Source organism: Malaclemys terrapin, chromosome 19 (genome assembly GCF_027887155.1).
Source record: "Malaclemys terrapin pileata isolate rMalTer1 chromosome 19, rMalTer1.hap1, whole genome shotgun sequence".
Lineage (NCBI taxonomy): Eukaryota > Metazoa > Chordata > Testudines > Emydidae > Malaclemys > Malaclemys terrapin.
Genome location: NC_071523.1, coordinates 5,846,948 through 5,863,478, shown reverse-complemented (window position 1 = coordinate 5,863,478; position 16,531 = coordinate 5,846,948). Strand labels below are relative to the sequence as shown.

Sequence of the window (16,531 nt, the reverse complement as noted above, 5' to 3'; positions counted from 1 at the left end):
CTTTGCCTCCGTTTCCCCATCTATAAAATGGGACTCGAGACCCTGACCTGCTTTGGGAGCTGGCGCTGGCTAGGAGCCAGGGGTGAGACTCAGGAAGTTCCCAGCGGAAGGGAAGCCCGTTGTGACGAACTGGGACTGTTCTTACTGTGGTCTGTGAATGCTGACGGGGGAGTGTGGCTAGGATAGTCTGCATTGGGGGATGGGAGACTGGCCGAGGGAGAATACCTGAGCATGTAACAGGAGAACCCAGGAAGGGGTTAGAGGCCAGGTGACACCTTGGCCCGGGAAACCGAACAAAGGCTGGAGAGAGACTTCAGAACTGGCTGGTGCCATGGCTGGGAGGCAGACGGGGCTCTGACCTCCCACGGGGCCTGTGGTGCCCTGGGACCCCAAGATGGACCTAACTGGGGGTCCTGTTGACTGTGCCTGTATTCCTGTCGTCTAAAGAAACCTTCTGCTTTACGGGCTGGCTGAGAGTTGTGGTGAATCGCAGGACGCTGGGGGGACAGGGCCCTGAGTCCCCCCCACTCCGTGACACCCGTTACTTGCCTCGCTGTTTTACAGGCTGGGAACATAGCGAACGTCAGCAGCAGCCTGGTGAACCTGGCACTGATCCTCCTTATGAGCCAGGTCTACACCTCCCTGGCGGAGAAGCTCACCAGGTGGGGTGAGTAGGAGAAGCCATTGGCAGTGCCGCCCGGCTGGAACTCCCCCCGGGCTGCTCCCACTGTCCTGCAGAGCCCTCAGCCTCGGCCCAGCCCCGGAGGTGTGTGCGGGGGAGTGTGGCTACTCTGGCTTCTGGGGCTGGATGGTGCCACCTCAAGCGAGCTCTGGGGGGCCACCTTGCACCTCTGCAAAGGTCTGGCACGTCCTGGCCTTGGCCACCTTCTGGGTGCTGTGCAGACGCGGTGGTGGGGGCAGCGGCGGGGCTCGGGGAAGGGCAGTATCACAGATCCGAGCTCTGCTGAAATAAATATGGTTTCTCCATCCCAGGCCAATTCAGCTACTGAGACCTCGGCCCGTCCCCTGTGTGGGAGGAGGGGGCTGGCTCTGCGGGACCCAGGTGGGCACTCCCACCGGGATAAGCCCCGCACCGAGGTCACTAGTGGGGCATATGCAATTTGTGATTGGCTGATGCACTTTCCACTGGTCTGTGCAGGGCTTTGCTTGGGACCGAACGTTCCTGCGACTCCCTGTACAGCCAGGCCAGCTGAGAGCCCCTGTCATTACGGGCCCTGCTGGAGAGAGAACCTCATGCAATAGGCTTTCAAGTCCCCCAGCCACCGACTGTGTAACAGCCCTTCCACCATCGGTCGCCAAGGGGGATTGAACCTGCGGCATTCAGCACCAAATGCGCCTTGAGCTAAAGGAGCAACTCCATAAGCTAGCAGCAGTAGTAGACGCTTACCCTCTTACACGGACCAGCCACTACAGTGGGACAAACACCCTGGCTCCTGAACTGTGGGTTCCATGTGGACGTGTATTGGTCCTGTGCCCGTCTCAGCCCTGATGGCAGAGCTGTGACCAGAAACCATTGCAAAAATCCTGAAAGGGTCTGGGCCCGGGTCTATCAGCAGGAGGCGCTGGTGTGAGCTGGGGATGGCTCAGATGTGGAGTGAGGGGAGGGGGTGTCCTCAGTGGCAGAGGAAGTGACGCTCCCGCCCGTAGCCTCATGCCTGCTGGCCTGGGGAGCTGACTGGTTACCGAGGCCGCTGGGCAGTGCCCGTGTGTGACTTGCTGACGCTGTTCCCTTGTGTCCCCTCCGCAGAGATGCACCGGACCCAGACCCTGCACGAGGACGCCTTCACCTTCAAAGTCTTCATCTTCCAGTTTGTCAACTTCTACTCCTCCCCCTTCTACGTGGCCTTCTTCAAAGGCAGGTGCGAGACGGCGTGCTGCTCCCGGCTCTGTGTGCGAGGGGTCCGGGTGACGGGGGATCACATGAGGCAGGGCGGGAGGGGAACGGTGTAGAAGGGAACCGGCTCCGTGGGCAGAGCTGGAGGCTACAGCCACTCGAGAGACGTTCTGTCCCTGGGCCATGCTGCGTTCCACTGCCCTGCCACGAATGACGCCAGTAAATGTGCCCAGCGTGTGTGGCACAGTGCACACGGTGCATGCACACTTGTGTGAGCTGTAAGCATATCACATGATGGCACATGCGCCTGTGCACGGCACATGCATGACCTATAGGGCAGCGTGTGCTATGCATGGCACACGTTAGCATGCTGGGTGGCTGTATGGTATGTTGTTCTACCCCTAATTCTGTGTCTTCCAAACACCATTATGACCTGGCCATGGAGATAGGTCCTGGGGAGGGGTGGCTGGCTCTTGACACCCCTTCCTAGGGAGGGGAACCCCCTCCCTTGGAGCCACCTGCCATCCCCCAGTTCAATCACATCCTGTGTAGGGAGGGACTGGAGCCAAGGTGCTCAGTGATCAGTCGGGGAGGAATGATGTGGTTGCTCTGGGAGGACAAAAAAGGCAGATGTGACTCATCTGTGGAACATCTGGCTGCTCCAGTCATGCCCGGGATCCCTGTGCCATGTGTCTGGCGATGCCCCTGCACAATGGATGCACTGTTCAGCTGTGGGCTTGGAGATTCCCCCCCAAAAACCACAGGCGGGCAAGGTTTATGAATACACCATTGAATCTATCGCCCCCTCTCGCCCCACGTGAAACGGCTCTGCCCTCTTCCGGTGGGTCCTCGCTGTGGTTGCCAGGATCCTCTGTTATTATTAACACATCATAGATTACATTAGAAGCCCCCCCACACCTGAAAGAGGGTCAGATCCCCGAGGGGCTTTGCACAACCAGCCGGCTGGCTGGCTCAGAGACGCTGCCTCCCTGCTCTCCCAGACGCAGCTGAAATTCTTCCGAGCAGATGACTTAACGCCAAATTTATGTGGAAAAAATCCCAAACCTCCTGGGTGTCCTGATTTCCGTCTCCCGTCGCTGGAGCGCAAGTGAGATCGTTTTGGGGCTGGGAACTGGCAAATCAGAAACCTGACCCACCCTGGATTCAAACCCCTGACCTTGAGCCTGGCCCTCACAAACAGGGGGAGGAGTGCAGGGATTAAATCTATCGCCAGGGGGAGCCCTTAGAGCCCCACCGCCGGGCTGAAGAACAGTCATGAATGACCCCCACAGGGAAAGCACGTGTGGCATGAGAGAGGGTCCGGGTGAGGTTCCTTCTCCCGTCACTGGCAGGACCGTCCTGTAGGGAAGGGGTTGGGCTGCTGCTTCCGAGGGGAGACTGGGACGGGCACCCACCCAGAGCTGGGGGCTCCGTGATGCTTGTTGGCATGCTGGGGGTGGGGGAGTCTGTGCTGGAAGTGAAGAGTTGCTGCTGCATGACCCCCTTTCTGAAGCCCCCACGTGCCTTCGGTCCTGCAGGGCGGGAGCACTGGCGGGCCCTGCCACGGCCCATTCCTTGGTGGGTGGATCTAGGCTGGGTCTGAGGGAGATCCCCTGCGGCGACAGGAGGCAGCGCAGGCCGGGTGGGTCAGCCTGAGGGGCAGAGAGAACCGCAGGGTCCGGCTGTGTCCAGCAGCCTCCCCGGAGAATCGCCCTGACCTCATCCCAGCCCGTGTCTGCTGCAGAGATGCTGCCCACACGGCCCTGCCTGAGCTCGGCACCTCCAGCTAGCGCGCCTGCCTGCAGCTATCTCACTGCCTGGCAGGGTCGGATCCCTGCACCCAGCGCACATCCCTCCAGTGCCCCTTCTCCTTTCCAGGGAGGGGCAGCCGGCGCTGGGGGGGCTCTGTCTTTGGGACAGCCTGGGTGAGAGCAAGGAGATGTGGAGCCAGAAAGGGCCGTTGGATCGCCCGAGGATGTCACCCTGTGCTGGGCATGCAGTTGTGCTTGGCTAACGGCCGGGCTGGCTCTGAAGCCCTGAGGAGACGGAGAGCCCGCCCCCCTCGGCAGTCTGTCCCAGTGGTTAGGCACTGTGAGAAATGAGCCAGTCGATGCCTGCCCTGCCGCAGATCAGAGAAACAACCGACCAGGCGTCTCCTGTCCCCGCAGGTTTGTGGGGTACCCCGGGCAGTACGGTACGCTGCTCGGCCTGAGGAACGAGGAGGTGAGTCTCCGGGGTGGGGGACACCACGGGGAGCCTCTTGGAGCCCCAGCTACGGCCCAGAACCCCAGGGCGCTCGATGCTGTACAAACCCAGAACAAAGAGCCAGTCCCCCCTCCAAAGAGCTTTGATGGTTTGTCCTTTACCAGCCACACTCCCTGCTCCCTTGGGGTCCCATCACCCCATCCTCAGCATGCCCAGCCCTTAGGAGACACTGCTGTTATGTCCCACCGCAACAGCCTTAGGGACCCTGCGGGGCTTCTCTGATGCTGCCAGGCAGACAGTTCCGCCCGGGGCAGATAACTGCACCTGGCAGTGGCCGCTCTCAGGGTTGGGATCCAGGCCGAGATGGACCCCGGGGTGGGGGCTCCCATGCTAGGAGTCTGCTGGGGCTGCCAGGGGAGAGGCGGAGCTGGTCTGGCCTGTGCTGGGAGCGTGTGGGGCTGGACCTCCCGAGGCTCAGGTCTCTCCCCCAAGGCTGGGGCTGGCTGGGTCGTTCTGCACCGGGGAAGTGCAGGCCAAGCCGGCTGCTGAGCTAAACCAGGCCAGGCCCGAGTGACCGTGTGCTCCTGGCTCCCGCAGTGCGGCCCCGGGGGGTGCCTGATCGAACTGGCGCAGCAGCTGTTCATCATCATGGTGGGGAAACAGATCATCAGCAACGTCCAGGAGTTCGTCATCCCGTGAGTGCCCGGCGGAGCCTGGCGATGGGGGCAGCTTGGTGTTAGGAGGCCAGGAGCTACCGGGGTTGTGTCGGGGTACACCCCATCCCCTAGGGCTGGGAACCATCCGGGCCACCCAGGCAGGAGCCAGAAGGCAGGGTGAGGCCATGGCATTCGGTTACAGTCAGGTGGGAAGGGAGGGTCTGGGGCTGAGCCGGACGGCTCAGAAATCCAGTGCCGGTTTCTCCTCTTGCCAAGCCCGGGGCAGGCTGGGGGGCTCTTGGCACTGACCCACTGCTCTAGCAGATGGCAGGTCCCACCTGTGGTGGTTGCAGGGAAACCCTGGACAGCACCTGTGTGATACAAGACGTGGCTCTGTGCCTCCCTCCCTCTGGCTGGTATAAAAGCAGCCCCCATCCTCCACGCGCACACTCCACGAACCAGCCCACGGATTGCCCCCTGTCCCCCTTCCCCTCTGCAGCAAGCTGAAGGCCTGGCGGCAGAAGCGCAAACTGGCCAGGGTGCGGGGCACGCAGATCAGCCAGGAGCCCCCGCGCTGGGAGGAGGACTACGAGCTGATCGAGTGCGAGGGGCTCTTTGAAGAGTACCTGGAGATGGGTGAGCGAGGGGCGCAGCCGGCCGGGTGAGGAGACAGGCTGGCAGCTGGTGCCCAGCGACTCTGGCTCAGCCTGCGTGGAAATCCCAGCCCGCAGGTCGCTGGAGCTTCAGCCTTAATGCAGGGAGCTGTATATCCAGCCCCGCCGCTGGAGGGAGAGCCGCGGCCAGGCCTGGGAGCTGTTTGATTTGTAACTAAAAGCTATTCATCCTATAGAGAGCGCTGGCTGGGGGAGCGCCCAGCCGTTTGCAGCAGGGGGCGCTGTAGGGCACGGGGCAGAAGTGCTGGCTGTGGAGGGGAGCGCCCAGGTACTCCAGTCCCAGCCTGTCCCAGCAGGGGGCGCTTCATGGGATCCTGCTGGCGATGGGGGAGCAGACCCTGGCTGAGCGGCCGCCTCACTCCTTGCTCCCTTGGGCTCGCAGTGCTGCAGTTCGGGTTCATCACGATCTTCGTGGCTGCCTTCCCGCTGGCCCCGCTCTTCGCCCTGCTCAATAACTGGGTGGAGATCCGCCTGGACGCCCAGAAGTTTGTGTGCGAGTACCGGCGCCCGGTGGCCTACCGCGCCCAGGGCATCGGGGTCTGGTTCCTCATCCTGGACTTCCTGGCTCAGATCTCTGTCGTCGTCAACGTGAGTGCAGAGCCGGCTCCTCGGAGGCCGTTCCCAGGCCAGCAGCCCCCGTGGCCTGGAACAATCCAACGCCCCGTCCTCTCTCGACTCACCCTGCCCCTCCCGTGCCCTGCTGGCTCCCTACCTCCCTTCCCACTGCCCCCCTGCTTGGAGCAGTCTCCTGCTGCTTCCCTGGCACCCTCCTTCCTCCCTCTGCTGGCTGCCTGTCCCTGGGCTGCCCCCGGCCTGGCCCTGGCATGAGCTGCGTGGGGTGGGAGCCATGCACACAGGGCCCTAAAGGAGCCGTGCCCCGGGGAAGGTGAGGGTGGATTGTGCCCTGTCTGCCTTGGGGATGGGCTTTGAAGACAGGAGGTTGCCAGAGCAGGGTACCATGTGCCCCAGTTTTCCCTGCACCTGGTGCTTCTCCAGGGGCTGGGAGTTGGTGGTGCGCCCTGTGGCACCCATCCAGGCTCCCACAGGTATCCCTATGGCGCCCAATCCCCCTCTCCAATCTCTGCCACCTGACACCCTCCATCTGGTCTTAGGTGACTTGAGAGAAACGTTCTTTGACAGGGTGACAAGCGGTGTGGATGGGGGAAGCGGTAGATGTGGTGTAGTTCGACTTTAGTTAGGCTTTTGATACTGTCTCATGTGACCTTCTCTTAAACAAACTAGAGTAATATCGCCTACTATAAAGTGGGTACAGAACTGGTTGGAAAACTGTTCCCAGAGAGTCGTTATCAGTGGTTCACGGTCATGCTGGAAGGGCGTAATGAGTGGGGTCCCTCAGGGTTCGGTTCTGTGTCTGGTTCTGTTCAATATCTTCATCAGTGATTTAGATAATGGCATAGAGAGTACACTTATAATGTTTGTGGATGATACCAAGCAGGGAGGGGTTGCAAGTGCTTTGGAGGATAGGATTAAAATTCAAAATGATCTGGACAAACTGGAGAAATGGTCTGAAGTCAATAGGATGAAATTCAATAAGGACAAATGCAAAGTACTGCACTGAGGAAGGAACCATCAGTTGCACACATACACAATGGGAAATGACTATGCAGGAAGGAGTACTGCGGAAAGGGATCTGGGGGTCAGAGTGGACCACAAGCTAAATATGAGTCAACAGTGTAACATGGGTGCAAGAAAAGCAAACATCATTCTGGGATGTATTAGCAGGAATACTGTAAGTAAGACACGAGAAGTAATTCTTCTGCTCTACTCTGTGTTTATACGGCCTCAGCTGGAGTACTGTGTCCAGTTCTGGGTGCCATGTTTCAGGAAAGATGTGGACAAATTGGAGAAAGTCCAGAGAAGAGCAACAAAAATGATTAAAGGTCTAGAAAACATGACCTAGGAGGGAAGATTGAAAAAACTGGGTTTGTTTAGTCTGGAGAAGAGAAGACTGAGAGGGGACATGACAGTTTTCAAGTACATAAAAGGTTGTGACAAGAAGGAGGGTGATAAATTGTTCTCGTTAACCTCTGAGGATAGGACAAGAAGCAAGGGGCTGAAATTGCAGCAAGGGCGGTTTAGATCGGACATTAGGAAAACTCCCTGGCTCTCAGGGCAGTTACGCACAGGCACAAGTGACGGTGAGACGATGTGGAATCTCGGTCAGTGGCGGTTTTAAAGAGCAGGTTGGACAAACACCTGCCAGGGCTGGTCCAGATGATACTTAGTCCTGCCTCAGGGCAGGGGACTGGACTAGACGGTCTCGCGAGGCCGCTTCCAGGCCTCTATGTGGTCGCTGAAACCCTGCACTGACTTGGCCGCTCTCCTCCCCCTGCCAGCCACATTCCTCTCCTCCATCGCTCCCAGCAGGGCAGCCCGTGGCCCGAGCCTCCAGCCCCCCTGTGGCAGCCCCGTGCACCCCACGGCGGGGAACCCTGGCTCAGCAGGGTGGCGCTGTTCTCACCCCCGGGGAGGCGGGATCGGGGGACGTCCCGGATGACTTGCCCTTGACCCTCGTCCTTGCGCACTCAGGCCTTCCTCATCGCCTTCACCTCCGACTTCCTGCCCCGGCTCCTCTACCAGTACGAGCACGACAGCCAGCTGCAGGGCTACGTCAACTTCACCCTGGCCTACTCCCCCCCGCACTACCTGGCCACCGGCAACCACACCCTGTGCAGGTGGCAGGCACGGGGAGGTGGTGGGAGGGGCGACGGGGGAGGTGGTGGGAGGGGGGATGGGTCAATGGGGAATGGGGAGGGACCGCACAGGGGGCTGGGGAGAAGGCAAGGGGGAGGATGATGGGGAGTTGCAGTTAAGACCCTTCTCTCCCCAGCTGAGCAGAACCAAGCCCATTTTCCGGGGCTTCCCTGGGGTTGGGTCTGGAACTGTTCACCACGGGGTCACGGTGGGGGTTTGAGTGAGATGAGGTTGGTGGGTCTCAGTCCAGTTCCCAAAGGGCAGCTACCAGGAAGGCTCCGCCCCCCCTTGGCACCAGCTGGCCACTCACTGGCAGGTCAGCAGGGTCCCAGGGCTGACCGGGCCGTGGGGCCTGACCTCCCAACTTGTCCCCCGGGGGGATCTAGTTTGGGGGGTTGGAGTGTGGGAGCTGCCAGGGTTGTCAGTCAAGCACCTCTCCTCGCCCCACCCACCAAGGTGAGGCCCACGAGTGGGGGACTGAGCCAGCCCCCCCCCCTAAGCTGCTGCCCCTCTGCCCAGGTACAAAGCCTTCCGGGATGCCAATGGGAACTACACCCTCTTCTACTGGAAGCTGCTGGCCGTCCGCCTGGGCTTTATCATCGGTTTTGAGGTGAGCCTCGGTCGGCACCGTGCAGGCGTGGGCTCGGCGATCCTCCCACCGGCCCCCCTGTGCCGCGCGGAGCCCCTGCCAGCCGGGCTGGACCCAGGCCAGGCCAGGGAGCCGAGAGCGAGGGGGGAGGGGCTGGGCTGCCCCTTCTTCTCTGCTGTGTCCCTTTAGGGTCCTGGACCAAGCCCATCCCCCTGGTTTATTTCTTTCCAAGTGGATCAGAAACTTCCAGGGGGACGGGGGGGTTTGCATTGACGGGCAGAGGAGCCAGTCTGGACACACAAACCTCACCCCAAGACCCCGGCTCGAACCAGACCTGAGCTGTGGACCCTTTCCAAGGACCTGCCCCATCCCAACTATTTGGCATCGTCACCTCTCTTTCCGCCCTCCCCGGCTCCCTCCAGAGGCGCAGGGACCATGCCAGGGAGGCCGGCTGTACAGCCCTTTCCTGACTGTCCATGACGCACACGGGCGATGAATCGGTGCTGCGTATCCAAGCCCAGCTGGAGCAGAGGCTCCAGGACTCTGGCGAGAGGCCCCGTTATTGTCGTGTGTGTGACCGGAGCATTAGGAGCCCGACAGAGGCTCTCTGCCCCCGGCGGTTTGGGATGAAGCTCCCAACCTCTGGGAATGCAGAGGTTCAGTTGGAGGGCAAACCTGGAGGGGTTGACGGCGGCCAGACATCGACTGGGGGTGATTCTGACCTGGGCTGGGCCAGGAGCTCGAGAATCAAAGGGAGGGGATGGGTGGTACCCAGTGTGGCCTGAAAGGCAGGGCTGGGTCCAGGCCACATTCAGCACCCTGCCTACTGCTTAAAACAGTCTCAGTGGCTCGCAGCGGCTGCCCTCTGTGGGGCTGGGTGGACAGCTCTGTAGGGCTGGGATCTGCGCAGTAGTACCCGAGCCCCACACGGTTATCAGCGTGTCTGTCCTCACGACTCCCTGACGCCCCACAAGGCTAAGTGCCAAGTTCGGGCCCTAACCACTGGGCCAGCCTTCCCCTCTGGCCATGACTAACAGAGTAGAGACAGCTGGGCCATTTCGAATGGAGCCTCTCTGAACCTCGTCCTTTCTTCTTGTTTTCCATGTGCCTTTATCCTCCCTGCCGCTCTCTTTGTTCGTTTGTCCTTGCCTCTCCTCGCCACTTTCCCCTCCGCTCCCCCCGCCCCATCAGCACGTCGTCTTTTTCTTCCTGCGCCTCATCGACTGGCTGGTGCCCGACGTCCCGGGGTCGCTGGAGCTGAAGATCAAGCGAGAGCGCTACTTAGCCAAGCAGGCGCTGGCCGATAACCAGGAGGTGCTGCTGACGGTGAGTCGCGACTCAGCTTCGCCAGGTCAGTGTGCGAGGAGCCGGTGGGCACGGGTTTGTCCTTGTTCCTCTGTGAAACAGACGCGGGCTAGCGAGCGACTGACAGGAGCCCCACGGAGTGGGAGGCCCTGGGCTGGAGAGGCTGGAGGGGGGACAGTTGAGGTCTGGCCCCATGGGTGGAATCGCTCTGCTTCTCGCTATGTCCTCGCCCTCTGCCAGCTGTTCGCCACAGGCTCTCCGCGCTGGCGCATCAGGAGAGACTCATTTTTGTTCTGCGGTGACTTAGCTAAGTGAGGAACTCGGAGCGTAGCGCGGACAAGTGTGTGAGATTCCGCACACACAGCTCTGCCGGTGCACTTCAGTGCCCATCTGTCCAGTCCGATTCCCCCCCAACTCCGCTGTTACCCCGCAGTCCTCACCTGCATCCAGCCTAGGCCTCGCTGTGGGCAGGGGTTTGGGATACGGACAAACGTCTGTCAGAGTCAAGCAGAAGCCACCAAGCCCGTATCACCTTTGGGACACCAGATCTCTGAGTGAAGTGGGCTCCTGCACTAGCCCGCTGACCCCTGGGATAGAGCCACTTCCTGTCACAAAGCGGGTGGGAGCTGACGGGTCACTTCAGGACTCGGCAGTCCGGAATGGGTGGCCTCAGTGTGAGATCCTGCAAAGTGGGGACCTGCTGGGGGTGCGCGCTAGGCCTGCTGGTACCTTGAGGTCTGCGGGCCAGATACCTACCAGTGAACTTCAATTCATGGGTCACACCCATTCTTAAAGGGAAACGCCGCCATCCCGGTGCGCCCGTTGGCTGCCCCAGGAGAGAGGCCAAGGATCCAATGGGCCATGGGGACTCAGCTCCCCTCTCAGCCCGAGCGAGGGCTGGAGTAGATCATATCAGTAGGGGCATATCAGCAGGTCAAGTGCGGGGGGCTTCTGCTCTCAGCAGGGAGCAAGGGTGAGGGCAGCCCGGCACCCGGGCCTGCGCTCTGAGGGCCGAACTGAGCGTGCTGTTCTGACCCGCAGGGCTCAAGTCCTGTCGTTCTCAGTCTGTCCACACCTGCTGCAATGGGCTCCTGGTGTCTCTGCCCCTCTCTGTCACTAGGTTCTGCCGGCTGGCTCATTTCCATCACTCCCCCCGCCCCCCCGACTCCAGAATCCTCTTCCGGCAACACGAACTCTGGTCCTGGATTTCCCTGCACCTGTAGTGGGGTGGGGGGCTTAGCCAGTGGGATCTGCAGTTAGGTCAGGCCAGGTGACTAACCCGGACTGGATCTCTCTGCTCACCTGGAATGGGCTCTGGGGGCAGTCCGGGCTAGGACCAGCACCCCGTAAGACAGACTCTGGGAACAGCTCCTGCCGCTGTTTCTCGATAGTTGTTGCTTGCTGTGTTGTGTTGTGGTGTTTGTGCAATGCACACCCAGGGTGCTCACCTTTCCCTGGCCCATCCCCACACGCTCCTGGTGGGCTCCTGCTGGGTCACTGTGGGCAGAGCGGGCGTGGCAATGTTGCCATCTGACTCCTAAAGGGGGCTGTGTGCCAGGGTGGGGAACTGCCCCCCCTCCCTGCTCCCAGGCCCCCCACAGGGGGTTGCTCCTCTCTCTTCATTCCCATTTCGGTCTGGGGTATTGTGGCTGCCCCCGAACAAACAGGACGGGGCGTGAGAAATATGGAGGAGTGGGTCCGTCCCCGGGGGGCCGCTTGAGACGCATGGGGTGGGAGTTTCCAGAATGCTTCGTGTTGCAGTGGCCGTGCTGAGGACTGCTGACCGTTGCACCCACGTTCTGCTCTCCCCTGGGGTCAGCGGGCGCAGCCCATCGAGCCGAGGGCATGAGCTGTCTCCGTAGGGCTTGGGAAGGCTGGTGGAGTTACACTGGGGCCGAATTTGGCTCACATGGCAACCTCAGCTAGCAACTGGGGGCAAGAAATCACCCTGGGAAAGGAGGCTCCTGCAGGAGGGACTGAAAGCAGGACAGGGCGGCTCCTTGGTGTAGGCCAGGGGTTCTCAACCTTTTTCTTTCTGAGCCCCCCCCCCTCCCCCCAACATGTTATAAAAACTCCAGGGCCCAGTGAGGGAGGGGAGAACTCAGGGCTCTGGGATGGGGGGAGGGGGACTCGGGCATAGGTGTAGTTTGATTTCTATTTTGGGTGGGCAGGCGCCAGCGGGGGTCGAGCCAGCTCCGCACAGCGGGGCCCAGGGAGGGAGCGACACCTCCACCCCCTGGCTCACCTCAGCAGGCTGCCTGCCTGTCTGGGCTGTGGGGGGACAGCCAAAAAATGTAACTCAATGGGGAGACTCGGCTCAAAAAGTTTGAAAACAGCTCAGGGTGCAGGGAGGGGGTAGCTAGGGGCTGGGTGCGGGCAGGGGGTAGCTCAGGGTGCAGGGAGGGGGTAGCTAGGGGCTGGGTGCGGGCAGGGGGTAGCTCAGGGTGCAGGGAGGGGGTAGCTAGGGGCTGTGTGGGCAGGGGGTAGCTCAGGGTGAGGGAGGGGGTAGCACAGGGGGTAGCTAGGGCCGTGTGCCCAGAGGGCTCCCCTGTGGTCCCTGTTCCCCGAGGGCTCTGCCAGCCATGGAGTCGGGTCCCCCACACAGGCGGCTCTGACCAGCTGCGGGAGCAAAGTGGGCTGGGAGATGAGGAGCAGCTTCACCCCCCTGCAGCAGCAGCAGCAGCCGAGGGACGCCGCACACCTGCCTGCCCCGTGGCACTGCCAGTGCAGCAGCTTCCCGCACTGCCCAACTCCGGCTTCCCACCTCCGACTGGGCCAGTGGGCGGGAAGAGAAGGAGGTTGGGATGGGGGTGGAGCTGTCCGGGGGTTGCCCTGCTCTTGCACTGTAGTTTCGGGGGGGGCAACACCCCTATATACCCTCAACTCTGCCCATGGGCTCAGGGCTTCAGCCCCATGGGGGGCACTGGGGATCGGGGCTTCAACCCCACAGCTCCTGGCTTCAGCCCCATGGGAGGTGCTGGGGCTTGAGCTCTGTGTTTTATCCGTGGGGCCCTGCGGCCCCCTGAAAGGGTTCATGGGCCCCGTGTTGAGAACCGCTGGTGTATGAGACGCTTTCATAGAGCTGAGCTCTTCGTGTGTGAGCTGTGGAACTCACTACCACAGGGGAGCTGGAGGCCAGAGAGAAACGGGTGCTTGAGTGTATCCCTGCAGCACTCGCGGTTTCACATCAGCTGGAGGAAGAGTGCAGCGCTGCAGTGGGGAAATGCCACCCCCACCCAGACACAGCCCCGGTTAGCGCCTTCAGACCAGCCTGGTCTGTGTCCCCCTGCGGAGCTGGAACGAGGCACCCGCACCGTTTTACCCTCTCCCCCACTTGCAGGATTTGATTACCCCCTTCCCCCTGCTCTAGCCACCCCCTATAGTTACAGTGCTACTGTGTGGGCCCAATCCTGCAACACAAGGGGCCTCCCCACCCCTCACTTGCAGGATCGGGCCTGGAGCCGATACCATTGGTTGAAGTCTAACCCTGCCGTTCCCTCTCCACCCTGCCAGCAAGCAGCCTTTCATCCAGCAGCATGAGCTAGTGGCGCCAGCTGGGAGCAGCCCCCGGAGGCTTGGCAGATGGGAAGGCAGAGCTGGCTGGGGCCGGGCCCCGTCCACACTCCATCAGGTGACTTGCCACTGGCAGGGCGGGAAGGGGCCAAACCGGAGCTGTCCAGGGGGGCCAGGAAAGCAGCAACGCCCCACAGACGACCTTCCACCTCCAGCGTGCCAGGGCGAGGCTCATCGGACCCGGAGCCGTGTACCCGGCCTGGGTGTAGGTAATGAGGCAGCTGGCGCGTGAGGAGTATCCCGAGCCCGGAGGAGGAAGCTGGCGCTGGCTGTCGCTGCGCTCCTGGCTGAGTCAGCCCAGCGGGCCCCTCGCTCGCCCCCAGCCTGCGAACGCTTTGCTGCCTCCAAGACGGGCGGTGATGGGTCCAAGGCAATCGGCAGTGGGAGCCCCATGCGTCCGGCTGACTCTGGCCCATGCCGCGGGACCCTCCTAATCGCTGTGAGTGGGGCTGGCTGTCAGCTTCAAGATCACCCTGTTCAGAGGCGAGTGGCCCTGGGGCACAGAGCAGCAGCTGGAAGGGTGCACTGAGAAATGCACTGCAAACGCGGCCACGCGAACGCCCCAGGGAGGAGCAGCGAGACCCCCCTGCTCTGTCCTGTTGTGCATCCTCCCGCATGCACACGGTTGGTCTGAGCCGCAGTGGGCCCATCGCCCAAGGTGCTGGTGCAATTTACAGCTCCTGTCACGGCCGCGCGGAGATACCAGTGGGGACAGAGACCCTGTGCCGGCTTTTCCCTTCCTCTCGGAATCAGTCTGTCAGCCCCAGCTCACGTCCCTTCTGGGCCAAGATCGTCCAGAGCGGGCTGGGCTGGCCTCTCTGGGGGTCGTGGCTGCAAGGGGTGTGAGGCGGGCAGGAGAGGCAGGGGGCAACAAATAGACGCCAGCAGCCAGTGCTACACCCAGGCCTCTGTGTCTGTCACGTCCTGTCCCCCTGTCAGAACCAGGCTGTCAATTTCTCACACTTAGAATGTTTGTGGATTGACCCCACCCTGGCGATAGTGATGAGCTCAGGTCCTTCCCAAACTGGGCTACGCAGACCTTTCCCTTTGCATAGGGCAGGGGTCCCCAACGCGGTGCCCGCGGGCACCATGGCATCCATGTGCACCCACCTACAGGCTGCCGGAGAAGCAGCTGCCCAAATGCCGCCGAGAAGCAGCAACGTCAAGAAGCGCTACCTCGAAATTCGGCATTTTGGCAGCGATTCCTTTTGACGTTGCCGCTTCACGGTGGCATTTCAGTGGCTGCTTGTCCGGCGGCCATGGTCCTCGGCGGCTAGTCATCCGGCGCCCGCCCCATGGAAAAGGTTTGGGACCACTGGCATAGGGTACTGGCTCAGTTCACAACAGGGGACACAATTAGTCAGACCCCCAAGGAGCACATGCCTTGTTATAACTAACAAGCACAAAGCTCCATAAAGGCCAAAGGTTTTCAAGCCCTGAGGTAGCCCACTGACACGTAATCACGCAGCTGCACTACGAGATGAATGGGAAACGGAGCACCTCAGAAGCCCTGAATCAGGAGCCCAAAGAACCTGAAATAGGGTGACTTCAATCAGATGGTTTTTAGACCCATCCTTTCCGTAATGACTGGGCTGCATATCCGTATTCAGTCCCTTTCTGGGGCCAGCTAAGGTTTGTCCCTGTCCATTATCCGTGCCCGGTGTCCACAACCAAACTGCCGATTGTTAACATTGATCATTTGCATAGATCATTTCTTAACAAACCCTATACATCTGTACAGCCGAACTATCTAGGTACCGCCTGGTTACCAAACTGCCAGACTCCGAGACGCCCTGATTGCAAAAGGGGGCCTTGCAGAAACCAGAACTCATGACCTGGGGTTACGTTCTCAGGCTGGAAGCACATGAGCTAAAAGCCCGGCTTTAGCATGACTAAAATCCAGCCTTTCCCACGGAGACAGGCAAAGCCTAAAGCCCCCAATTATTTGTGTGTGCCAACCATGTTTCAATCTAATAGCCTGACAAAGCTACCACCACTGTACCCCACATGTCTCGACACTTAGAGCAAGTTACGTTTGTGCATGGGACGGGGTGATAGGTCAACGCAGGGCTGGGCTGGGGGGCTCCCTGCCCGTTAAGCCAATTGCAGCTGGCTCCAAGCTGCAGCCACCAGTGACATGCAGCTGTTCCAGACCAGACCTGCAGAGGGGCAGGGAGGGGATCATTTCAAGGCTATAGAAAAGCTTCTACCATGGTTGGAATGTCCTCCATGTGCATGCTCATTCCCAAGGGGAGCCATTGAAGGAGGATGTTCCCTGCCCCGCTCACATGCAGTCCCACTAGGCACCAATGGGGGGTGCTGCAGGGTCAAGTCAGATGATGCGATCGGTGGCGTGCCAAGCTCTGCGGCCTCTTCCAAGTCCTTCGTTCGTAACGCTAGCGACTCCGCTGAGCCTGGCTGGCCTGGAGTGTGCGCCCCAGGCCACGTAGAGCTCCTTGTCACGCTGTATGTGCAGGGGCGGGAATAAAACCTGGAATGACCTGACGGCAGCTGGCGTGGTTGTGTGGTGGGGGGCAGATGAGCCGTTTGCTTGGCCAGGGGGCCTGGGTCTCCAGCTTTTACTGAGTGGAGCCAGCCCTGCTCTCCTGCTGGAAAGTGCTTAAGTCAAACACCAGTGACGGGGCGAGGGTTGCCAACTTTCTAATGGCAGAAAACTGAACACCCCTTCCCCGAGGCCCCGCCCTTGCTCATGCCATCCCCTGCTCGCTCTCCCCCAACCTCACTCACTCGCTCATTTTCACCTGGCTGGGGCAGGGGGTTGGGGTGTGGGAGGAGGTGAGGGCTCTGGCTGGTGGTGCAGGCTCTGGGGTGGGGCCGGGGATGAGGGGGTTGGGGTACAGGAGGGGGCTCTGGGCTAGGGGATGGGGAGTTTGGAGTATGGGATGGGGCCAGAAATGAGGGGTTCAGGATGTGGGCTGGGGGCTCTGGGCTGTGCCAA

At 61.0% G+C, this 16,531-nt stretch overlaps 1 protein-coding gene across 1 annotated transcript in view; it reads left to right on the top strand.

Annotated features, from left to right (window-relative positions):
* The window catches only part of LOC128826173 (anoctamin-7-like), a 31,292-nt gene extending 15,215 nt beyond the window's left edge, over positions 1-16,077 (top strand). The window contains exons 14-23 of the mRNA XM_054009317.1: positions 565-667; positions 1,769-1,880; positions 4,024-4,078; positions 4,658-4,755; positions 5,216-5,352; positions 5,773-5,978; positions 7,941-8,086; positions 8,625-8,715; positions 9,886-10,045; positions 13,513-16,077. Of these exons, the coding sequence (XP_053865292.1) occupies positions 565-667; positions 1,769-1,880; positions 4,024-4,078; positions 4,658-4,755; positions 5,216-5,352; positions 5,773-5,978; positions 7,941-8,086; positions 8,625-8,715; positions 9,886-10,045; positions 13,513-13,544 (1,140 nt within the window). The 3' untranslated portion in view covers positions 13,545-16,077. The remainder of the gene's footprint in view (positions 1-564; positions 668-1,768; positions 1,881-4,023; positions 4,079-4,657; positions 4,756-5,215; positions 5,353-5,772; positions 5,979-7,940; positions 8,087-8,624; positions 8,716-9,885; positions 10,046-13,512) is intronic.
* Positions 16,078-16,531: the final 454 nt, after the last annotated feature.